The following is a 25,775-nucleotide window of genomic DNA, read 5'->3' on the forward strand; positions in this document are numbered from 1 at the left end:
AAACAATTAAGTGATACGAGAAATTCTGTAATACAAAGATCAAGATTGTTCAGAAAAGTACAGACTAGACTAGAGATAAATATAAGAAAAGTACAGACTAGACTAGAGATAAATATAAGAAAAGTACAGACTAGACTAGAGATAAATATAAGAAAAGTACAGAGAAAACTTATTTTTCAAGGGACTTGGCTGAAAATGATTTATTTTTATTTTTTACTTTTCTATGTTGGTACCGTGAGGCTCACAGGACACAGGTCTCTTTAATGCAGTGTAAGTCACTTTGTATAAAAGCATCTGACAAATGCATATGTGACTAGTAACTAACCTGGGGTCAGAGGTCACTGTTCCACCACTGAATACAGGGGCTGCATCAAGGATCTACTGCTCTTCATTGACACACTGCTGGGTTCTGGAGACTCTGATCTCTGTCTCTTCCTGCTCCTGATACTTACACAAGACAAACAAAATAACATTTTGCACATAATTATTACACATACTTGCCACTGTCGCCTTTTGGCTTGCTTGTTCAGGGACACGTGATATTTGACAATACTATTGACTTGACTGCACAGACACTTTTGGATGAGAATTGAACAGAGTTGAGCTGGATGATGACATCACTGTTTTCTCCAGAGATGCTTTATAGATGGGGGGGGGGACTCATTGCAAAATCGATGGACTTTATAGTTATTGAACTGAACTAAACCAACAATGAACTGATTTCAACTGAATAATGACTGATTACTATTGTATTTTTTAGAGCTACTGTACAGTAGAATTTAATTTTGTTTGCATCATTGAACGACTAATTTCTTGTCTATATCTGCAAAGCTGCTTCAAACAATTTGTATTGTATAAAGCAATATAAAAATCAAGATGGCTAGACTTGAATTGACACTTTTATCCAAAACTATTTACAAATACGGAGTACAAAAAAACAATTAAGTGATACGAGAAATTCTGTAATACAAAGATCAAGATTGTTCAGAAAAGTACAGAGAAAACTTATTTTTCAAGGGACTTGGCTGAAAATGATTTATTTTTATTTTTTTTTACTTTTCTATGTTGGTACCGTGAGGCTCACAGGACACAGGTCTCTTTAATGCAGTGTAAGTCACTTTGTATAAAAGCATCTGACAAATGCATATGTGACTAGTAACTAACCTGGGGTCAGAGGTCACTGTTCCACCACTGAATACAGGGGGCTGCATCAAGGATCTACTGCTCTTCATTGACACACTGCTGGGTTTTGTAGACTCTGATCTCTGTATTTTCCTCCTGGTGACACAGACAAAAGACAAATAAAAAGGCATTTTATATCTATCTGCTATTTATCAATCCCCATGTCTTAAGTACTGGCAGTAACTGGCTCTTATCTATAATCTGAATGAAACATTGATTTATGTTACAAAAAAGAGATTGATCCTAATGAGGCAATTATATAAGTGCTGTAAAACAAGTTTTGTTCAGAGGAATACAGACTAGTACTGACTGTACAACAATATTTTGTTTCAGATGATGTAACTGCTATAATAAAGGCTGTATCACAGAATAGTAACTTGTCATTCTGTTTTTATTTTGTAGATGTTTGTTGAATAACTAGGCTTAAATGTAATTTGAGGTACTTTAGTAAAACCATGGTTAAACTATGGTATTACAACCATAGTTCATTTGTGGTACTTGAACCATGGTTTTAAAACCAATGTAACTGATAAGTTATGGAACATACCAAATGTCCCTTCTTCGATATGGTTTTGAAGATTGGTTAATTCTTGGAAACGTTTAAAGAACAAAGGGTAACAAATTGATTCAAATATATGGTTGTAAGACATGTATTTATGAAAGAATGCTTTTTTTGGTCTTGTGATGTGATACAAAAGAAATAATAAAATAAAAACGCAAAGAAAAAACTATGATGAAGATAATTGTCACATAGCAATCTGACTCTAGAGACTGATTTCTGTAAAGATGATGTAATAATAACTTCACATTAATAGCACTTGACATGTGAGTGTACACATCTATATTCAACAGAGCAGAAAAATATTAAAATATCTCTTTCACAACATGCTTTGAGCTCCTGTGTTACAAACACACACAGACATCAAGAATCAGTGTATGAATCTCAACAACTGTGACATGATTCATGGTGCAATGCATTCTGGGTGCAGCACACAAAAGTCAAGTCCCATCTGGGCCCCACATAAGTTTGCTGGCTGGGAACCCGGCGCACTCTCTGCCGCACGTCCTCGGCACCATCGACCGCCTCAACTACCTCAAAGACCGCATGGCTGTACGGTTAGTTCCGGCGGTTTGGCGTGATTTATCAGAATTGATGTTCTGCACAATTACACGTCTGACAGATGCGAGTCCCGCGCTGGACTGATGCGTTGCGTGTTTAACTGTAACACAGTGACTGAAGGCTTGCTACAAATGAAACGAGTGAAAGTAAACACCAGAGAGCGTTTGTGTGTGTGTGTGTTGAGTGAACTAAACTAACACCAGCTGTGCTTACGCAAATCTTTTGAGATGTGATTTGTGATTTATCTCTGTTTGGAAACGAGAGCAGGATAGTTTTGACTCGGTTCCTGCTGTGGCCTGTGTGTGTGCAGGGGAAATGAGCGAGTTTAGACGTGTCCAGGGCAGACAGACACCCCCTTCATGCCCCCTTCATTGATTATAGTAAAAGCGATTCTAAGAGCCACTGGTTCTGTGACAGTCAGTTAATAGAAAGGACTTTCCAAACAGTTTGGAACATTGCAGCATGAATTATTTATTTATTTATTTTTTTAATGGTCACCATTGTTGAGGTTCATAAGCTGATTCTTGATGTCTGTGTGAGTCTAATTGCTACTGTAGAGGAAAGCTTTTTTTTTTGGTTTTGTTTTGTTGACAAACTGTTTGGAAAGTCTTATAGCAACTGTAACTATAACAACCAGTGGCTCTTAAAATCACTTTTGCTATAATCGGTGCAACATCCATTTAAATGCTTTGAGCGTTGTGCAATTTTTTATTATTTATTTGAAAGAGTTAAAGGAGAAGTTTCATGTTTACTTGTCTTGTTCAACTCGTTGATATAGAATTTAGAAAGTAATAAGAAGTAATGCAATACTTTTTAGAGAGAGTAATAGTAAAATAATCTAATTACACTGAAGATGTAACTACAGGTGCATCTCAATAAATTAGAATGTTGTGGAAAACTTTTTTCAACAAGTAAAACTTTCATATATTCTAGATTCATTACATGTAAAACATTTCAAAAGTTTTTTTTTGTTTTAATTTTGATGATTAGAGCTTACAGCTCATGAAAGTCAAAAATCAGTATCTCAAAATATTAGAATATTTCCTAAGATAAATCAAAAAAAGGATTTGCAGTTCTTTCAAGTTCTTTAAAATATGTTCATTTATGTACTCAATACTTGGTTGAGGCTGCTTTAGCACAAACTCCAGCATCAGTGAGGTCTGGGATGGAAGCGATCAGCCTGTGGCACTGCTGAGGCACTATTGAGCCTTCAGCTCGTCTGTATTGTTGGATCGACTGTTTCTCATCTTTCTCTTGAAAATATCCCATAGAACGCCATATTTTAACCAATAAAACATCAACATCTGATCCTCTGTGATTCACAGTAACAGCAGGTGTTCATCACTAATGCACAATCATCATTTAATTAGTCTCTCAATTATCTCTTAATTACCTCAACTCATTGAGGTCTTGGGATTTGGTCTCGAAACTTGCTTGTGACTTGAAAGGAATGAGTTGGTTCCTCCTCTGGTGAAATCAGCTGCTGAGTTCATGGGTGGAATAAACACATGGCAGGACTTTTACTTTCTGACCCTGGATTTGACACCTCTGTTTATGACAAGAGTGCACCTGAAAAAAATCTACATCATGACATGAATTCTGACCTTTGTCACAGAAAGTCTTCTTAGTTGCCTTTTTCTCTATCACGAATTAGAAATCATAAGAAATTATTTATCAGTAGAAAACTTAAAATTTCAAAATTCATCCTTTGAAACCCATTTTAAAATCAGACATTGCATTACCATGTAAATGGTACATTAAAATCATGTTACAAAATATTTTCATTCATGAATTATAAAAAATTAAGTTTGGATAGTGCACTATAATGTCTCTGTTCAAAACTGTGGGTGACAGTTAAGGGGTTAAATGTATTAAAAACATACTTGAAATTCAAGTAGTATGTTTATAATATATTTGTATTCACAACATGCTTATTTGAAGTGCATTAAAAATATACTGAATTGCATTTTAATATATTTCTAAAAAGTATACTAGAAGTACTTTTGTATTAAATATATGCTTAGTTATACTTCTAAGAAATATACTAAACAGAAGCATACTTTTAATGTATTTCTAAAAAGTATACTAGAAATACTTTGGTAATAAATATATGCTTAATTACACTTTTAAGGAATATGCTAAACACAAGCACACTATTACTATATTTCTAAAAAGTATAGTAGAAATACTATGTTAATAAATATATTCTTAGTTACACTTTTAAGGAATATACTAAAGACAAGCATACTTTTAGTTTTGTTTTAGTGTATTTACAAAAACACACTTATGTTACTCTTACTTAAAATATATTTTATGTGTACTTTGTGTAAGAACATAACAAAATGAAAAACACTTTTAGTAAGTTTTTAATGTACTTTATATTGCAGTAGGCCTACACATGGTTATAGTTTAAATATTTATGTATTTATAATTTTAATATTTGGAAAAGTATGATATTTTGAAAAACATTTTTAACATTTACAGTGTACAAACCTTTGTCAAATATTATTAACCATTTCAGTATTTAAAATATGTTGTTTAATAAGGGTTATGCTACTTTGGTTGATTAGGCTGTTGTTCATTACATGATACATTAATTGTAATAAGCTAGGTGTTTAAACTTGTTCAAGCTTGACGCCTTTATTTTCTAATATATATTTCTGAAATTCCCACAAGGATTTCAACATCATATCTGAAATGAGAAAAAAAAAAAACATGTTTATTTGTGTTTAAATTCAAACAACACAGACTAAACCTGATTGGTTCCAGAGCCATTGAACGGCTCTGATTGGTTCGAATGATAATGAGCTCGCAGCAGAGAGCTTCGTAAATCAAATATGATATGCGTGCGAATGTCCCTTGAATGTGAATATAAGTCTAAATTTAAACAGTTATATTATATAAGAGCGATCGTGTCTCTTTAGGGTGCTTGGAGGAAACCATGCAATTCATATGGATTACTTTGGCGATGTTTTTTTGCAAACGTGAACATCTTTGATGAATCTTTTCAACTGAGGAACATACATCTCTCGACTAGTACAACATTAAAATATCTCCGCTTTTCTGTCGAAGATGAACGAAAGTCTTTGATGGTTTGGGGCATCTTAAGGGTGAGTGATGACAGAATTCAAATTGTTTAAGGGAACTATGAAATTAATTAGAAAATATAGCGGTATGTTCTTATTGTTACCAGCTTCTGCAAGCGTGTATGGCGTCTGGCTTTATACCTCACTGTGTCTTCAGGTAATATTTGTATTTAATTAACGTTATTCGTCTGTGCCAGTCGTGTTTTTGACACATGCATTGGCAGAAAAAAATAAAATAAAATTACATTTAACATTCTTTTATTTGCAACATGACGTAGGCTGTATTTATTTCTGATTTCCTGAACAATTTGGCTTCATTGTAATGAGGTAAATGATCTTTGAAAAACCATGATTATGAACATACAATTACTTTGTCTTGAGCTGATCAGCAAACTGTGGTAATGTTGGTTGATTGGTGTTTATATTTGTTCAAGCTTGAGAACCTTATGACTTTATTTTCTAATATATATATTTCTCATTACAGATAAGAACAAAGATCAAATTGTAAGAAGGGTTGCTTATAAGAGCATACAGTACATCTGAAACTGCTGAGGCTGGGAAGGTTTTTGACTATATTTCCGACCAGGTACATTGTTCTGTCATTCTTAAATAGAAAACAAATCATCAATCATCATTTGCCTTTTTTGTGTGTGCCTGTGAGAAATATTAACATTTGTTGTTTTTCAGATCAGCTGCTATAGAAGACAAACTGAAATCTGAGTGCAGAGACAAGCAAAGGAATAGTAAGTCAATTTTAATGTCGTATCACCTCTGTTACAGAGATTTTTGAATCAGGCCTAATAGAGGGGGATTCGGTCAATCTTGGAAGAAAAACGTTAGCATTGTGCCCATTCCAGGTGGCTAATTTGTGCTTCTTTTCAGTCATTCATGTAAAAATCTGTTATCTAATTTTGTTTCTGTTTTGTTTTTTTCCTAAAGCTGCAAGGCACTACTGACTAGGCTGTGCCTATGTCTCCAGAACATGCGACGACGCTCAGCTCGATCGGCCCTCCGCCTGCGGCTTCGGATCCACCAACTCTGTCTCCATCGGTCGGTCCCAAGATGTCGGCAGCCACACCATCTACATCTTGGCTCCTCCCTCCCTTGACTCCGCCGTGTGTTGTCAGCACTGGGATGCTCTGGGTCTGTGCCATGTGCCAAACACCATCTAAGCCGCTAGGGCATCATCGTCATCCTCTCATCACCATCCCTACACCATCTCCTTGTCCACCTCCAAAACCCCTCCATCCCTCCCTATTCTGTTGCTTGAACTTTATCATCTTCAGTCTTTGCGCACACATCTATTCACTTTACGTTTTTTTTTCTTCTAAAAATTGCATTGTAATTTTTATTTATTCATTGATGTAAAATTCTTTACTTTTCAGTAATACATGTATAACTGAAATGTTCTACAAATGGATAAGATGGCTCTTCCATAGCATTTCAGTCTTTTTTTCCATTTATTTTGTTTTTTGTATAATGTTTTAAAATGTACTTGAGTATGTTTGTAGTAATACAAATATACTATACACATGCATTTTTAATACACTTAATAGTATGTTTTTTTTTTTTGTTTTTCACCAAAGTATATATGCTGCTGTACTTTTTTTAATGTACTTTACGAATATTTGTAATGTACACAATATATAATACAATAAATTTTTCTAAATATAAAAGTGTACGTGTGTATATATTGAAAAGTATAATACTAATAAATATAATATACTAGTAGTGTAATGCTAATGCATTTCTAATGAGCTGAAATACAATTGAAATGTACTTGAAGTACATTAAAACGATGCTTTAAATATACCTTACCTGTAGTTCAAGAAGTATTAAAAGTACATTTTAAATGCATTTTTGAAAATACACTTAAATTGCACTAAATATACTTAAAGTGGTTCCAATTTAACACAATTTCAATATATTAAATATATTACAAATAGATTAAAATTGAACTTAATCATATCTTGAAATACACTTAATAAATAATACATAAAATAATACATTTAATATGCAATTAGTACAGTATAATATAAATATATTAAGTGTGTCTGAAAAAGCACAATTTAAATATATTTCTTTTTCACCTGGGGATGCTGTTTGTGTAGTTGTTTAATCCTCGTCTGCTGAGATTTTCAGAAATTTAATGTGTTTTATTTCAGTTGGTTTCCTCTAAGTCTGTGACTAAATCAGTTGTAATTGTGTTTCTGTTCGTTTCTCTCTTTTTTTCTGTTTATATTTCTTCAGTAATTCTGCTTGTTAACATTCTCATTAAGTTCACCTCTGCTTCAGTGTTACTTTAACACACTGTATTGTGGGACCAAACACACTCTGAGCAGTGTTCATCCCTGAAGGTCCTCCAAATAACGTCCCCAACCCTTTAAAGATCTCCACATCATGAGTATCTCGGGAAACATTCTGGGAACGTCATTAACACCAGCAGGATGTTCTGAGAATGCTCTGGGAACATTACATTTCTAGCTAGGAAATCCATATACCTGACATGATATCCACGTCACCCACCAATGAAAAAAGAGACACGGATTTGGTTAACAGCTTGTGGAGTGACACATCAGCAATGTGATTGGATGATAGTTAACACATATTGTGTTGTTTTTCTCGCTCTCTCTCTTTCTTTTTACACATCAACTTAAAATTACACAAAATGTGTTAAAATGACCATAACACAAACAATGTGTTATTATTTAACACATCCTTTTTGACAGTGCAGGTAAGATGCTTCTGGCGATGTTTCTGTTTCAGAAGTGGCTTGGTAGCCCTTTTCCTGAAGACGTCTGGGCATGGTGACTCTTGATGCACTCACTCCAGCTTCAATCCACTCCTTGTGAAGCTCTCCCAAGTGTTTGAATCGGCTTTGCTTGACAGTATTCTCCAGCTTGCGGTCATCACTGTTGCTTGTGCACCTTTTCCTACCCAAATTATTCCTTCCAGTCAACTTTGCATTTAATATGCTTTGATACAGCACTCTGTGAACAGCCACCCCTTTCAATAATGACCCTATGTGACTTACCATCTTTGTGGAGGGTGTCAATGTTCGTCTTCTGGACCATTGCCAAGTCAGCAGTTACCCATTATTGTGGTGTCAAAAAACAAGAAATACCCGGAATTTATACTGTAGGGATGGAACTTTTTCACATTATTCTAATTTATCGAGGTGCACCTGTAGTATCTAGTAATTGATAACTTTTCTTTTTTAAGTAATTTACGTTTTATTGTCTTATTCAGTAAGTTATCTTCAGCGCACTAAAAAGATGTTTTAAGTAGTATGTCCAAATATGCAGTGTTAATGAAAACATTAATAAGGCAAACAACACCTGGACTTCACCATCCAAAGAGGTGACTAGAGCTCATCAGTTGATTATATACAAGTTTGAAAAAGACAAGGCACTATTATTTGTATAGCACTTTTAACAATGCAAATTGTCAAAGCAGCTTTACAGTATTTAGACGGGGAAATAGTGTGTCGAAAAAACAATATTCTTTAATGACAGTACATACATTTTGGAGGGGGAAAAATGAAGTTGGAAGTTGAATGGAAGTTCTCTTCCAGTGAATTATATAAAACTATTTTCATATAATCCAATAAGGAAACTTGGTTCTGATGAACATTTAAAAACACAAACAGCCAATCAGAATCCACCAGACTTTAACCTCTTAACTGTCACCGTCCACCCTGTGGGACGCCTACCTTTACTTCACTATTTTACAATTAAATCCTAATCTAATCATGACAAACTATATATCGTTGGAAAGGTCTAAGACTCCTAAATAGGTATTTTACCACTTTTTCTGTTAAAAAATGATGTAGGAAAAGTAATAGATTAATTTATGACCAGAGGTGTCAAATCCAGGGTCAGAAAGTAAAAGTCCTGCCATGTGTTTATTCCACCCATGAACTCAGCAGCTGATTTCACCAGAGGAGGAACCAAGTCATTCCTTTCAAGTCACAAGCAAGTTTCGAGACCAAATCCCAAGACCTCAACGAGTTGAGGTAATTAAGAGATAATTGAGAGACTAATTAAATGATGATTGTGCATTAGTGATGAACACCTGCTGTTATTGAGAATTACAGAGGATCAGATGTTGATGTTTTATTGGTTAAAATGATGCCACCATCATGGAGATCAGTGTTTGCTTTAGTTGGGCTCTTGACCCTTTTAGTAACTGAGAATGGATTGCTTTTAAGCAATTGAAATATTGCTTCACAACAAACATTTGCACATTGCTGAATTAAAAGCTTGAGGAAGCAGATGAGCTTACACTTTTGGCTTTTATGTCACTTGAATGAACATCATGAATGTGTTTGTCTTTGGTTTATTTACTGACGTTCAGCTGTTACAGAACTGCAGGAATTTACTATTAAACAAATGCCATCGTAATATTAAATATTGGAAAAAATTAAGAATTATATTGCTCAGGCTTTTAGACATGAACACTTATCATACGATCCTCAACAGTGGTGACAATAATTATTCATACTGTAGTGTTACCCAGCATGCATTGCAGCATGAAGCATTTTGTTGATTGTCACCATTGTTGAGATTCATACGCTGGTTCTTGATGTCTGTGTGTGTCTGAGTAGGACTGGAGTTTAAATATATAAATGCATTAGATTTAAAATTCATTGCGTACTGTGGTTTCACAGAGTTGTTTATTCAAAAGCAGAACATAAATTAAAAAAATGAAAAATGTTGTATGTGTATATATATATATATATATATATATATACACACAGTATATTGGATGCAAACAGGTAAGCACCTGATGATTACCTCATCATATGAAAACAACTAACAGTTGCTCACTGCACAGCACTGATCTCTCCGCTTTACAACAGCACATGCATTGCTACAGAGAGATCTAACACAGGAGTCAAGGGTCAAGAGCCCAACTAAAGCAAACACTGATCTACATGATGGTGGTATCATTTTAACCAATAAAACATCAACATCTGATCCTCTGTGATTCACAGTAACAGCAGGTGTTCATCACTAATGCACAATCATCATTTAATTAGTCTCTCAATTATCTCTTAATTACCTCAACTCATTGAGGTCTTGGGATTTGACTCGAAACTTGCTTGTGACTTGAAAGGAATGAGTTGGTTCCTCCTCTGGTGAAATCAGCTGCTGAGTTCATGGGTGGAATAAACACATGGCAGGACTTTACTTTCTGACCCTGTATTTGACACCTCTGTTTATGACAAGAGTGCACCTGAAAAAAATCTACATCATGACATGAATTCTGACCTTTGTCACAGAAAGTCTTCTTAGTTGCCTTTTTCTCTATCACGAATTAGAAATCATAAGAAATTATTTATCAGTAGAAAACTTAAAATTTCAAAATTCATCCTTTGAAACCCATTTTAAAATCAGACATTGCATTACCATGTAAATGGTACATTAAAATCATGTTACAAAATATTTTCATTCATGAATTATAAAAAATTAAGTTTGGATAGTGCACTATAATGTCTCTGTTCAAAACTGTGGGTGACAGTTAAGGGGTTAAACATCGGGTGAAATTATTCTTTCTCTTTAACACAGATGATGCTGGATCATTAATAAATTAGTCATGACAAAAAAAAATTATGATATCCTACGTATTTTCTATGAGCGATTATAAGGTTAACAAGCTTAATACGTAGCTTGTCACCCACTACAACTAACATGGCGATAAGCCTGTGTGTGAACTGATATTAGGCTAATATTGTAGACCTACATGTTGGGTTTCGTTCAATATGAGGTTAAGTGGCAGATCAGTGGGTTTAATGCGGTTGAATTAATGCGAAAGAGACATTCTAGGTTTCAGACGAAACCTAAAATACTATGGATGACGCAAAATAATAATTATAATATGACCGCGTGGTGAACCATGAACTCATATTTAAACACGGTCTCCATGCTATGTACACATATCTATCCTTACAAGTACAATTTTGGCCTTATTATTTGTGTCCCCTTCAAAAATTGCTCTTGAGAAACTTTACGTTTATTGTCACCCCCTACTGTCAGATGAAATTTACGCCCCTGGCTATAACACACATGCATGTGGTAAAGCACTTAACAAAGAGATCATCACTGTATCAGCAACTCTACAGTTACTGTCTTTAAATAAAGCAGCAGAACATCAGAGCTTGCGGCTCATCATTGACTGAAGCACAGGCTCTACTCTCCACCACAGTGGTGACCCACAAAACTAAATTAGATCTCTCTTGTGCAAAATAATACAGTTCAGTTAAATATTTACTCTCCTTATAGATAACACCTGCTGTTAACAAGCAGAATCACTGAATGAAAGAGAAACAAGAACTACAACTGACTTCAGCCACAGCCTTAGATGAACTCAACTGAAATACAAGACATCATTAAATCTCTCAAGATCTGATTAAACAACTCCACAAACAGCATTACCAGCTTCACACATTACAATTTGACTTTATTTCTGTCATATGTCTATAAAAATAATTTGAGAATTAACAGAAGTTTATTTGTTTTATTGAAAACGTTTTGTTTGACCTCACCATTGTGGCGATCAGGGTTTGCTTTAGTTGGGTTCTTGACCATCAAATTTTAGTCTTAGCTTTTTTTTTGGCTGCTATGTTTGTGTTTGTAGAGCACATTTGTTATAGCATGAAAAGCCAGGAAAATGTGTGTTTACGTGCTTTTGATTGACTATTGATAATGATGTAATCATTATCTAGTGGCTTGATTCACTGATCTCGTTCAGAGGCTGATCTTTAAAAACATGATGTGGATTTTTTTTATTTGTTAGTTTGGTGTTGTTTACAGCTGCTATATGAGCCTGAATGAGATGACAAACTGATACTGAAAAATGTCTTAGGCACAAAACTTTTAGTACTACGGCAGCAGTTAGACACACACAGACATCAAGAATCAGCGTATGAATCTCAAAACGGTGACAATCAACAAAATAAATAGATCAATTCTGAACATCACAAAACATGCTACTAAAACTCAACACAAAAAATAAAAGCACATAGTAAGAATTGTGGATAATTCAGCGGCATAATTTATTCATGCCGCAATGCATGCTGGGATTCATGGGTGAGTTTTTTACTGTGCTGGTACCCAGCATGAATTGCAGCATTAAGCTTTTGATTGTCACCATTGTTGAGACTGACATTTTTCACAATCATGACAGAAAATCAAAATGCTGCCCTAAACTCAATAGCATAAAGGCAGCGCATTCCTCCTAGTATGGCAGATAAACAAAGCAGTTTCTCAGAACTCAACATATTGTGTTCATCATTTTCTGCATTTACTCACCCATGTTACATTGATGGAAGAACAATTATCAAGTAGATTAAAGCTGACAGGATATTTTATTGATTTAAAACACCCTTTTATATTAAGTTTACAGGAACAAGAGATCATTCAGTTATGTTTCCAACAGTGAAATTCATTTTTTAAAGTGTATACTGAGATGCATGTGATTAAAACAAAAACAAAACAAAAAAACAGATTTCAAAATGCAAGTGACAGCAATAGATAAGCTAAATAAAAAATACAATTAAATGATAATAATAATAAAAAAAAAATTAAAAGAGCAAGCTGGAATATTGATACCTTAATACAGACTGAAACAGTATGTTATTTATGAATAGCTTTGTGCACATGCTACCTGTTCAAGTTTTATTGCCACCTATAAAACACCCCAACATTGTGGAGCTGTCACTGGACAAAGCTTTTATTTAGCTGGGTTTGACTAGCAGCATGATCACAGGAGCAGTGTTCAGTATCCATCAGGATAGCCGCCTTTCCTGCAGTCAGATTCAGCACAGATTTTGTCCTCCTGTTGTACAAGTGCCTGGACCACTGATAGTTCAGCATTCTGAAGTATAGTATGATTCTTCAATTTCAAGCCATTAATTACTCTCTGTATTCATAAACAACACAGAAAGAAAATTACAATAATTAGCACTTTTCTGACATAGTATATTTAAGAGTGTAAAAGTGTATGTGTAATACCTTATCAAAGCACTCTTCTACATCTGTCACAAGTTTTGGGATCTGAACTCTGGGCTCTTTAACAGCTTTCTGCAGGTCATAGCCAAAGAACAGATAATTCAGGATCACCTGAGATAAGAGAGACAGGAGAGAGGAAAATGGTTTTTAGATAGAAGTCAAATAAAAATGCTATTGTTTATGTATTAAAACACAGCCTTAGCCATTGGCCTATTCTGAATAAACTTTTATTTATTTTTTTCCAAGTTCAGAATAACACTTTAAAACATTCAAATGTCAATCTGTTGATAATGATTTATCATATGTGTTGTAGACATATTATTTAAATTGCTTAAACATGCTTAAATTGTTCAACTCTCTTTAGAGTTTTTTGTTACCTGAGCAACTGATGTGGTGATATTAGTCCCACCTGAACCTCCGACCACCATTTTGACTTGTTTGCTGTGTTTGTCCAATATGATTGTGGGACACATTGATGAAAGTGGCCTTTTACCTTTGTCAAAACAAACAGTATATTTTACATGTGAACATTTATTTTATATTGGTGGTTTTAGTTGCACTTAATGTTGTAACTCATTTACAATGAGTTTATGAAACAGTGCATGCAAGTTTTATTTATTCATGTTATTTATTTATTTTATTTTATTTTACCTGGCTTAATTAAATTATTTTTGTCAAGTCCATTTGTCATGTCAGGATCAATGAAATCCAACATTTGGTCATTAAATATAATGCCTGTTGAGTGTGACATCACCTTAGAGCCAAAACTGTAAACACACACACACACACACACACACACACACACACACACACACACACACACAAGACAACAAGATTATGAATGTTCATTTGGAAACTGTATTTGAGTATTGCAATAATTGGAGAATAGCAACACTTACAGGTGTAGTGTTAGTTTAAAAACTGTCATGTGATTTTGCTAGTGTGAATATAAGAATCATGAGAAGTACAGAGACTAAGAACTGTCTGATTGTAAAGTTTATTTTCTTGAAAAAAAAAGTCTCCAAATGTCTCCTGAATTCTGATTTGAAGGCACAAACAGTGTGTTTGTTTATGCTTTGAATTTCATCAGTTGATTTCCAAGTTAATGTACTTAGTGTGTTGATTCTGATTTAAAGGGGTGATTTACTGCGATTTCACTTTTTTCATTTTAAATAGTGTGTAATGTTGCTGTTGGTGCATGAACAGTATCTGCAACGTTGCTGCGCTGAAAGTTCAACGTAAGCGGAGATATCGTCTTTTAAAAATCAGGAAGTTTAATGTCTACAAAAACGACTCATATGGGACTATAACGAGATACTTCCCAGGTTGCATATGTAACAAACCCATAAATTTGCATCAACCCCTCCCTCCGGAACATGCAAAAAAAGGGGCAAGGCCATGTTCTGCGGCTTTGTCGAAGAGGAAGTGTTATAGTGGAGAGCAATGTTCCCTCTAAGCTTAGCTCGCGCACGGCCGCTCACTTCTTCCACCGTGACCACGCAGAAAAATAATGTGCCGCGCACACGCAAAAATGACTTGAGAAAGCCATTTGATTGTATTCTAGTAAAAACGAAAGAATTGCCATGCTCGGGTAAACCGTTATAGAGCTGCTGCCGCTATAGAGTTAGAACCGGTTTACAGGTTTCATAGAAAGAGAACGATGAGCGCCAAATGAGTCGCTGTAGAAACCGAATACTTCAGTGGATGCGGACGAAGTAGCTCAAATCGAGAGCCAACGCAATGACATGTGAAATAAAATGTTTTCATGTATTAAAGAAAAGTGGCTTGATTAAGTGGTGGAAATAGCGGACGATGGGCACAGAACGGTAACAAAACTCTGAGACCTTTACAGTCACACACAGGTGTATTGTGCAGACTGTACTTTAGGGATGTTTATATAGCTATACACTCAAAAAAATGATTTGGTCTAATTTGCGCCAGTGTTCATGTGTTTCCACACTACAGAGTGTTCAAGTAGAATTGAAGCAGTGCTGGAGTTATGGAGATAATTATGTGATGATTGATCATTAATGATGAACACCTGCTGTTATCAAGAAGAATCACCGAAGGAAAGAGAAACACAAGAACTACAACTGACTTCAGCCACAGCTGAAGATGAAATCAACTGAAAAAAAAGAAGACATTAAATCTCTCAAGATCTGATTAAACAGCATCAGACTGACCAGATTTACTTTATTTCTGTCAGACTTCTAGAGAAGCTATTATTGAGAATTAACAGAGGTTTAGATGCTTTATTGTTTTGTTTGAAATCACCATCAAAGAGAACAGTGTTTCCTTTTGTTGGGCTCTGGGCTCTTGACCCTTGACATGTTGGTGTTAATATTACACTGGTTGCTTTAATTGTGTTTATATAGAACACACTTCGTTTAGCCAGCAAAGCTAAGAATAAAGAAAAAAAAAAAGAGTTGTGGGCAAATGATCCACCGATCTCATTTCAAGTCCAACATCTGATTGTATGGATGTAGTACTGCTTTAGATTTTTTATATAGCTTCAGATGTAGTAGTCTTGTAAAATCAGATAATTTAAATAATTTACAAATCACTTTGTGCTCAAAAACATTTCGTCTGTAACAATGCAAAGATCACAGACATCAAGAATCAGCGTATGAATCTCAACAATGGTTACAGTCAACAAAATGCTTCATGTTGCAATGCATGCTGGGTACCAGCATAGTACAAGACTCTCCCATGTATCCCAGCATGCATTGCAGCATGAATAAACAACGCAGCTGAATTGTCTGATTATTTTCTTTTATTCTTACTATTTTATTTTACGTATGCTGTTATAGTTGTGACTTTTAGTAGCTTGTTTTGTGATGTTCAGAGTTTTATCTGAATATTTTCTTGAATGTCACCATTGTAGAGATTCATACACTGATTCTTGATGTCTGTGGTCTTTGTATTGATACAGATGAAAACTTTATGTGCACAAGGTGATTTGTAAATTATTCAAATGATCTGATATTTACAATACTGCAAGATATGAAGCTACGAAAAAATCTAAAACAGTATAACGTCTATGTAATCAGAAATTGGACTTGAAATGAGGTCAGGGACCAGTGACAAGATCTACCCACAACTCTTTTTCACTTGGCTTCGCTGGTTAAGCTAAGTGTGTTTTAAATGATCACACAATTAAAGCAACCAGTGTAATATTAACACCAACATGTCAAGGGTCAAGAGCCCAACAAAAGGAAACACTGGTCTCTTTGATGGTGATTTCAAACAAAACAATAAAGCATCTAAACCTCTGTTAATTCTCAATAAGAGCTTCTCTAGAAGTCTGACAGAAATAAAGTCAATCTGGTCAGTCTGATGCTGTTTAATCAGATCTTGAGAGATTTAATGTCTTCTTTTTTTCAGTTGATTTCATCTTCAGCTGTGGCTGAAGTCAGTTGTAGTTCTTGTGTTTCTCTTTCCTTCGGTGATTCTTATTGATAACAGCAGGTGTTCATCATTAATGATCAATCATCACATAATTATCTCCTTAACTCCAGCACTGCTTCAATTCTACTTGAACACTCTGTAGTGTGGAAACACATGAACACTGGCGCAAATTAGACCAAATCATTTTTTTGAGTGTAGAAGAATTCACGTTCGCGTTTTTTGTTTTTAGTATTTAACTTACAGATCTCAGTTTAAATGCTTCATTTTGTTTTCTATTCTCTTCTATCAGTTTAAATGCTTAAGTTGTTTTGATATTATATTATGTTAGGCCTATATTATAAACCTAATATATAATTGACCTTGTTTTTTTAATGGAGTCACTTATGCTCATCAAGGCTGTATTTATTTGATCAAAATACAGAAAAAAATCCCCAGTAATATTGTGAACTCTTAATTGCTATTGCAATTTCTAATATTTTAATATATTTTAAAATATAGTGTATTCCTGTAAAGCAGAGCTGAATTTTCAGCATCATTACTCCACTCTTCAGTGTCACATGATCCTTCAGAAATCATTCTAATATTCTAATATTTTTTGGAACTTTTTTTCTTTGATTAGGCTAATAAAAAGTTAAAAAGCGTTAATTAAAAATATAAATATTTTCTAACAATGTAAGTCTTTACTATCACTTTTTATCCATTTAACACATCCTTGCTGAATAAAAGTATCAATAAAAAAAGAAAAAAAGAAAAATAAGAAAGAAAAAAAAATGTACTGACCCCAAACTTTTGAATAGTATAGTGTATATTGTAACACAAAATTTCTATTTTGAATAAACACTGTTCTTTTTAACTTTTTATTTCTCAAAGAATATCATAGGTCCCATAAAATATTAAGCAGCACAACCTTTTCAAACATTGATTATAAATTAGCATATTAGAATGATTTCTGAAGGATCATGTGACACTGAAAATTCAGCTTTGCTTCACGGGAATAAATTATATTTTACAGTATATTAAAATAGAAAACTTTTATTTTAAATTGCAATAATATTTCACAATATTATTTTGTGAAATAATATTCAATATTTTTTATCAAATAGATACAGCCTTGATGAGCCTAAGAAACTTATTTTTTTTTTAAATGTACTGATACCAAACTTTTGAACGGCATGTATTGTACTGTAAAAATGTTTTCTCAGATAACCTAAAATGTGCATCATTTAGTTATGTCAAGGGTCAAATCAAATATAAATAGCACATTAAAATTAAAAGTTATACAGGCACGGTATAAAGAATGTTTTTGCTCAGGTGCCCGAAATGTCCGCCCAATAGAGAAAAGTATTGCTCAGCAAGAAAAAAAATTAAAGGGAACATTAGTGGAGAGTAGTAGCCATGCCGTCGGAACGGTGTTATTTTCACCCAGCTGTCAGGTCTTCTGTGTTCGGGCTTCCTACGGACGCTGTAGTTCGTCAACAATGGTTAAAATTTATGTTTGATTATGTTCCTGACAATTACAAATCCTAATTTAGCTCTCTGTGCTGCGCATTTTACGGAAGACAGCTTCCAGAATCCACAGGAGTTCAATGCCGGATTCACACAGAAACTATTACTAAAACATGGAGCAGTTCCAACTTTAAAACCAGAGGCAGCAGTTGTTGGGCCTGTAAGTAAGATTTAATAATTTTAGATGTATTTGCATGTATAATTTCAGACGTAATGTTTTAGTTTTATCAAGGACGTAAACAAATGCCAACGCTGGCTTTAGTAGCCAGTTAGTTAAATGCTATTTCGTGTGTCTATGACAAACGCGTACAAACATTTTGGACCCGAATTTGTAATTATGTACTAATTTTGTAAATGTATATTCCATGTATATTTTATGATGTAATTTTTCGATTTGATCAAGAACGTAAACACAAGCCAACGCTGTTTGGTTATAGTAGCCAGTTAGTTCGATTCTATTTTGAGTGTATAAGACAAACGTGTGCGAACTTCAAAAAATGGTATGTAATCACAACGGCAAACTTCCATTCAGAAACGTTTTGTAAGAGCCGTGCTTGCGGAAGTTCTGCTTGACTCTCTTCATTACCACTTTCTGGGTCTGATTCTGGCTCAAACTGATACGGCAATATTGACACCATTATTTACATTTGACCGGAGCACATGCAACTGTCGCCTGTAAAGGTAATGGGCGTGAAGTTTCCGGACAATGTGCAGTACGCAGTTTAGCCAATCACAACACACCGGCCCAACTAACCAATCTGAGCCCATTGCCTGTTTCTGAGGGAGTGGTTTCATAGAATCAGGAAGTCAACCGGTCGTTCAAATGACAGAGGAGAAAGCAGCTTACAGTAAAGGTGAAATATATGAAAAATAAGGCGTTTTTTAACAAACGAAACACGAAGACATGTTATATTGCACCCCATAAACACAATCAAGCAAAGAAAAAAAGCAGTAAACCACCCCTTTAATAATCTATGGACTTGGAAACTGGACAGAAGCACTCACACATTATGCATCTAAATGTAATTCTATTTGTTTCAGTTTTTCACGGTGTCATGATGTGAAGATGTTGAAAGATGTCGAATGATATCCAAATGGTGTCACAATGTTCAAATGGTGTTGAATTAAAGCGATAGTTCACCCAAAAATGAAAATTACCCCATTATTTATTCACCCTCAAGCCATTCTATGACTTTCTTCTTTTAGACAACTTCAATCAGAGTTATTGAAAAAAATGCCTTGGCTCTCCCAAGCTTTAAAATAAGAGTGAATGGGTGGTGATATCCAATAGTACACTAGAAGTCCAATAAACTGCACCAATCCATCATAAAAAGTGCTCCACACAGCTTTGTGGGGTTAATGAGCAAATTGATGCATTTTTGTAAGAACAAAATCCATATTTAAAACTTCATAAACCACAATCTCTAGCTTCTGCTAACTAATAACTGTTCAGACCTTGATTAGCTTGTTCAGGTGGGTTTGATTAGGGTTGAAGAAAAGCTCTGCAGGGCTGCGGCTCTCCAGGACCGACATTCGCCACCCCTGGTCTACAACATCACCAAGGCTTGCCCTGATTGGCATGACAGGGGCGCTACAGCGATCAACACTCATAACTCCTAAAGCACTTGTCACAGACTAAAGTGTCTTATATCACTGGAATTCTTGGCTCAAGAGGAACAAAATGCACGTGACAAATTCAATTGGCTATATTGGATTTTTTGAAAAACCTACTTTTGCAAACTAGTCCTAGATTTTTAGCTCAATCTGAACCAAACCAGTACAGAAAAAAATTATCTGAGTGAATATCAATAATTATCCCAATTTTTTATTTTTATTTATTTTTTTGCCATTTTACCTAAAATCTCTATAACTTTTCAATGGAATTAAATATTTATACCAAATCCAATATGCATGTAAGACCTCAATTTGAGATCACATGAGACAAATTGCAGAGTTTGGCCACTGTGTGGCACTATTATAGGAATAAAACTTTAAAAATTGGCTATAATTACTATCCGTTAATCCGATTGAATTGAAAATTCACATGCAATGCGTATACGGCCCGCAATGTCTTTTAATACGGCCCGCTGGATTATATTAATCAATTTTAAAACATTTGAAAAGTAAGTCACGTGAAGATTGCTTTCATGTTATGATGTCAATACTATCTCCAACCAGGAGTAGTCGCTATAGTTTCCAGCCGCTCCCCGTATTAATTTCAGCGTAGTAGGACGTGCACTCTAACGTAAACATTCACTAACATTAGCAAATAAAAAAATGAAAAACTGACCATGAAAACAGTATTTTCCAGTCAAGATGGTAAACAGATGATATTTTTACCAAGTTCAAGGGGATACCCATATGTTTGGAAATCTGTGTATTTCTGCCATTCTGAAAGTGAAGCCTGCTGGCAGAAAACGAATTTGCTTTTTGAATAAGTCCATCTGCCGTTTTTGCTACATATTTTTAAATGTGAACCGGTGGATCGACAAGATTCTAATGCATTATAAAAATCGAATCAATTAAGACACTAAGATATATTTATATGTAATTTAATATAATAATTGATTGATAATAATTGTTTAAATTAATATAATAATTGATACTTTGAATAAAATCCTTGTTCTTAAAATAATATTTAAAGGCTGAAATGTGAAGTGCAGGTCTTGAAAAGGTATTTAAAGGTCTTAAATTTGATTTTAAAAATCCTGCAGATACCGGTTATAATATGGTACCATTTGGAATAACTATTTTTTTTAATAAGCCATTTTTAACTGTCCTCTTAGGTCGTTTTGAGAATGTTCTGTAGGCCACTAATAAAAAATAGGACCTCTGTACATTTGTTTGTTGCAAATGTACAGACAATGCAATTAAGATGTTTACATTGGCTTGTTGGGGTAATACTGCTGTCCACTGACAACAAAGTGTCCCTTCTGAATTAGCATAACTGCACAATTTTTATAGTTAATATTATCTTTAAAAACTAATTCTGGCCCTTGTCACTATCAAAGTTGCCCATCCCTGATATAACTGTAACTGTAATCCGTTACAGTTACTAAGAAAACACGTGTAATTACATTACAGTTACTTATGAAAATGTTAACGATTACAAAGGGGTTACATTTAAATATTTGCACGCATCCATATACAGATTTAATTGATTTCTTTCCCAAATTGCACTGACTATAGCCTCTAAAATATGAGACATACGGCCACGATGCAGAAAACTCAGAGTGGTTCGTAGAATCCAGTCATAAAAACGGAACTCCTAAAACGCATAATGTCAATATGCCACATTTTGGATGAATAAATCAAAAGTAGGTCAGTACACTTAAATCAAAACGCGATATGGACTATAGTGTCTGTGAATATTAAGCCGCAAAAAGACAAAATATGAATCCTGCACGTTCTGCGTGTCTCTGTGGAAATAAGGCACAGACTAACCATCGGGAGAACCGGGACAATTCACGATGGCCTGACAGCCAATTTGGCCCGCTTTTTAAAATATTATTATTGTTATTATTATTATTGTTATTAATCTGTTCCTCCACTGAGAGACACAGCCACTTGCTCCAACTCTCTCTGAATTTTTAACTAAAGTTAAAAAAAATATATATTCTTATTGATCACTTTGGACAGTTTGACAAATTGTCTAGTGGGAAGTCTGCTGTCAGCTCAAAACCAATGAGTGGAATGAGCAGACATTTTGTTAAGACTGTGTCTAAGAACTAGTCTTACCAAGTAGCAGTTAGTCAAAGGACAATTAGTCTTACTTTTCAGTCTCACATGAGACCAATCTATGTAACTTACTCAAAGAAAATGACCAGTCTTAAAGAGAAAAAAAAAAAAAAAAGGTGGCTGACTTATAAAACTAGTCTGAACAGAAACACTGATCTATTTGTCCCTTGATATTTATCTTACTAGTCATTGATACTGCTGGTGACGGCCACTGCACTCCCATCTTCAGCGAGGACAGACAGGTGAGATGTGCCATGGTCATCAGCTGCATAAATCTCATATTGGTCATCGTATCTCTGTTGTTTGATGTCATCTTTAATCTTACTCCTGATGTAGTCTGCAAAGCTGTCTGAGGTTATATTTTTGACAATCTGTAAAACAATCTGTGAAAATTCATAAATATGGGAACAGTGAAAGGCTTTGAGAAAATAATGTTTTCTGTAACATAAATTATTGAAAACTGAAAATTCAGTCATTTATTCACCTTCTGATTATCAGTGATTAAACATTTAATTTTATATCTGCTTCTCACACAAAGCTCACAGCTAAGCTTTGGGGTATATTAAGTTATATTTTTGCCCTTTTTGGCCTTTGTTGGACAGGGCAGTGTAGATGAGAAAGGAAACAATGGGACAGAGAGAGTGGAACAAAATCAGCAAAGGACCTTGAGTCGGGACTCAAGCTAGGATCATGCAAAACTGTATGTCAGAACACTGTCCACAAGGCTATTGCTTTTCCAAATATTTTAAATTGCCTAAATAATCCATATAAGTATAGCTGAACTCACCTCAGTGATGTTTTCATCGAGTGGGTCACCCAGTTTACTCTTCTGGACTTCAGAGAAGCGGAAAGCCTCAATCATACGATGATAGGTCAAAGTCTTATTCCTTATAGTGGACACACTGCTGCTTGACAAGTTGTAACCTGAGATGAAATGATTACTTATTTGAAATGAACCTTAATGTTAATTTTCCATCCTTTTCACTTTCTTTATGAACACTTAGTTTAATGGAGCATTACAATGTACAGACACCCAAGTAAATGACCACTGCTGTTATTGTCTTTACAGTACGTATTGCATAAACTTCACCAGCATTTATTCAACTTGACTTTTGTCACACAAAATAATATTAATACTCAACTCAAGAAAATATTGTTAACCCATGTATATACTAATATGAAAAGCAACAATAATGCACTTGGTCTCTTAACAGCAGACAGCCGTGAGCACAAGAGCACACCTTCTTGATTTACAAGTGCATGTTAAGGGACATGTACTGGCTTTCAAGCACTGCTTCCCCTTGAATGGGCTAAAGATTAACCTTCTGAAAAGTCGCTAAATCTAGCAACAAAGCCTATTGGCAGATATTTGAAGTTCATGGCAGAAGCGCCCAAGAGATGACTCGCCTTGTGATTGGCTGAATGTTATTTCACTCAAATCTAAGTAACAAATCAGAGAACGCAGATAGACATATTGGCGGTGAGTAAAAAAAAAAGTGTGGGTTACAGAATCACCTGTTTCTAATAGTGTGGGGGCCATGAAACTTTAGTGAAAATCATCAAAAATACTGGCGGTGACTGGCAAAGTTTTTTTTTTTCCAAAAACTTTACGATAAGTATTATCAGAGGCGGTCAATCCATGGGTCAGAAAGCAAAAGTCCTGCCACATTTTTGTTCCACCCATGAACTCAGCAGCTGATTTCACCAGAGGAGGAACCAAGTCATTAGGCTTGTTTGAGATGAGCAAAATCTGCGCAGAACCGATCACCGGTGATCACCGTGAGATGCATACCGTTTAGAAAAGTGTCCGAGTTACGTCAGCCTTGCTCTGATGTGTGCCAAAAAACTCTCGTGATGGCGAGGCGGCTGTGTCGGATTGAGCAGTCTCGCGCAGTTGCTCTCCACCGACTGCGCTGATCAAAAGCATGATGGGAAACGACTGACTGACGACACAGCTTAATGCTCATTGGTTCAGACAACCGTGACGCTGCGTTCTCTTCTAAAATGTTTAATTTTTTCTATCTGATTTCTGATTGGCTGAATGTTATTTCACTCAAATCTAAGTAACAAATCAGAGAACGCAGATAGACATATTGGCGGTGAGTAAAAAAAAAAGTGTGGGTTACAGAATCACCTGTTTCTAACAGTGTGGAGGACGTTATTATGTATTTAAATTGTGCATGAATATTCCCAAACACTATGACAGTGCGATCTCTTTGTGAGATATATGATTGTTGACATATTTTCTATAAAAATCTAAAATACATGTTTGAATTAAAATAAAAAATGGATGATAAATACGCCTTTCGTATGGAATTAAATAGCAAGCACTTTGAGTGTCTTGTTCATCATATTTATATTCATATAAAAGCAACAGAACTGAAATTATATCATGTTTATCAGCAGCACAGCATATGAGTGAGAATAACGCGATATCTGCCTTTGATCTCGTTGGTATCTGTTCCACTTCGAGAACTCAGAACTGTTCGTCCTGACTGCGCTTATTTCACTTCTCCCCTCACTGCAGCCGCCTACTCTCGCCTACATTTCAGGCGAGGCGAGGCGAGGTGCATCTCAAACAAGCCTATTACTTTCAAGTCACAAGCAAGTCTCAAGTCAAATCCCAAGTCCTCAAAGTGTTAAAGTTAATGAGATTAAGTGTCTATTTAAATGTTGATTGTGCATTAGTGATGAACACCTGCTGTTATTTAGAATTACAGAGGATCAGATGTTGATGCTTTATTGGTTAAAATGATGCCCCCATCATGGAGATCAGTGTTTGCTTTAGTTGGGCTCTTGTCCCTTGACTCCTGTCTTAGATCTCTCTTTGCAACAACGCATGTGGTGTTATAAACCAGAGAGATCAGGGCTGCACAATGAGCAACTATATTTTTACAGCTAGACTGTTTTTTCATTTGTGTGTTTAGGTTTGGAAAAGTCAACCCTGTGAAACTACAGCATACAAGGAACGTGCTACTCTAATAGTTATAATGAACTCATTTGAAATCTACTGTATGCAATGGATATAAATATTTGAACTTTTCTGCTATTTAGACACACACAGACATCAAGAACCAGCATATGAATCTCAACAATGGTGACAACCAACAAAATTCTTCATGCTGCAATGTATGCTGGGTAAGACCATAGTAAAAACTCCCATCATGCACTGCAGTATGACTAATTATTGTCACCACCGTTGAGGATCGTGAGGATCATGTCTAAAAGCCTGAGCTGATGCACTTCTTTCCCCTAATATGTAATCAGTACAGTGGCATTTGTTTAATAGGACTTTTAAAAGCTCAAATCACTCAGTAAACTCAGTAATAGCTGAGCATCACTCAGTAAACCAAGGCAAGATGACTTCATGATGCTCATTCAAACGATTTAAAAGCAGAAAACGTAAACTAATCTGCTCCATCAAGCTTTTGATTCAGCAATACACAAATGTTTGCTGTGAAATAATATTTAATTTGCTTAGAAACAAATTACTTTGATTTATTAAAAGGGCCAAGAGCCCAACTAAAGCAAACACTGCTCTCCATGATGGTGGCATCATTTTAACCAATAAAACATCAACATCTGATCCTCTGTGATTCTCAATAACAGCAGGTGTTCATCACTAATGCACAATCATCATTTAATTAGTCACTTAATTATCTCATTAACTTTAACTCTTTGAGGACATGGGATTTGACTTGAGACTTGCTTGTGACTTGAAAG

General features: G+C 35.0%; 1 protein-coding gene and 1 long non-coding RNA gene across 6 annotated transcripts in view; both read right to left on the reverse strand.

Moving 5' to 3' along the window:
• LOC131547811 (uncharacterized) overlaps window positions 1-10,892 on the reverse strand; it is a 181,390-nt gene extending 170,498 nt beyond the window's left edge. The window contains exons 1-2 of the long non-coding RNA XR_009273020.1: window positions 10,662-10,892; window positions 10,453-10,538 (exon numbers count right to left, since the gene is read on the reverse strand). This is a non-coding gene — a long non-coding RNA (uncharacterized LOC131547811). The remainder of the gene's footprint in view (window positions 1-10,452; window positions 10,539-10,661) is intronic.
• A 1,253-nt stretch (window positions 10,893-12,145) lies between these two features.
• The window catches only part of LOC131547574 (glutathione hydrolase 1 proenzyme-like), a 133,408-nt gene continuing 119,778 nt past the window's right edge, over window positions 12,146-25,775 (reverse strand). For all 5 annotated transcript variants that reach the window (XM_058788270.1, XM_058788242.1, XM_058788265.1 and 2 more), the window contains 6 exons: window positions 22,840-22,976; window positions 22,236-22,435; window positions 14,052-14,167; window positions 13,778-13,893; window positions 13,404-13,511; window positions 12,146-13,311 (listed from right to left, as the gene is read on the reverse strand). In XM_058788270.1, coding sequence (XP_058644253.1) covers window positions 13,168-13,311; window positions 13,404-13,511; window positions 13,778-13,893; window positions 14,052-14,167; window positions 22,236-22,435; window positions 22,840-22,976 — 821 coding nt within the window. In that variant the 3' untranslated portion in view covers window positions 12,146-13,167. The remainder of the gene's footprint in view (window positions 13,312-13,403; window positions 13,512-13,777; window positions 13,894-14,051; window positions 14,168-22,235; window positions 22,436-22,839; window positions 22,977-25,775) is intronic.

This window comes from Onychostoma macrolepis, chromosome 01 (genome assembly GCF_012432095.1).
Source record: "Onychostoma macrolepis isolate SWU-2019 chromosome 01, ASM1243209v1, whole genome shotgun sequence".
Lineage (NCBI taxonomy): Eukaryota > Metazoa > Chordata > Actinopteri > Cypriniformes > Cyprinidae > Onychostoma > Onychostoma macrolepis.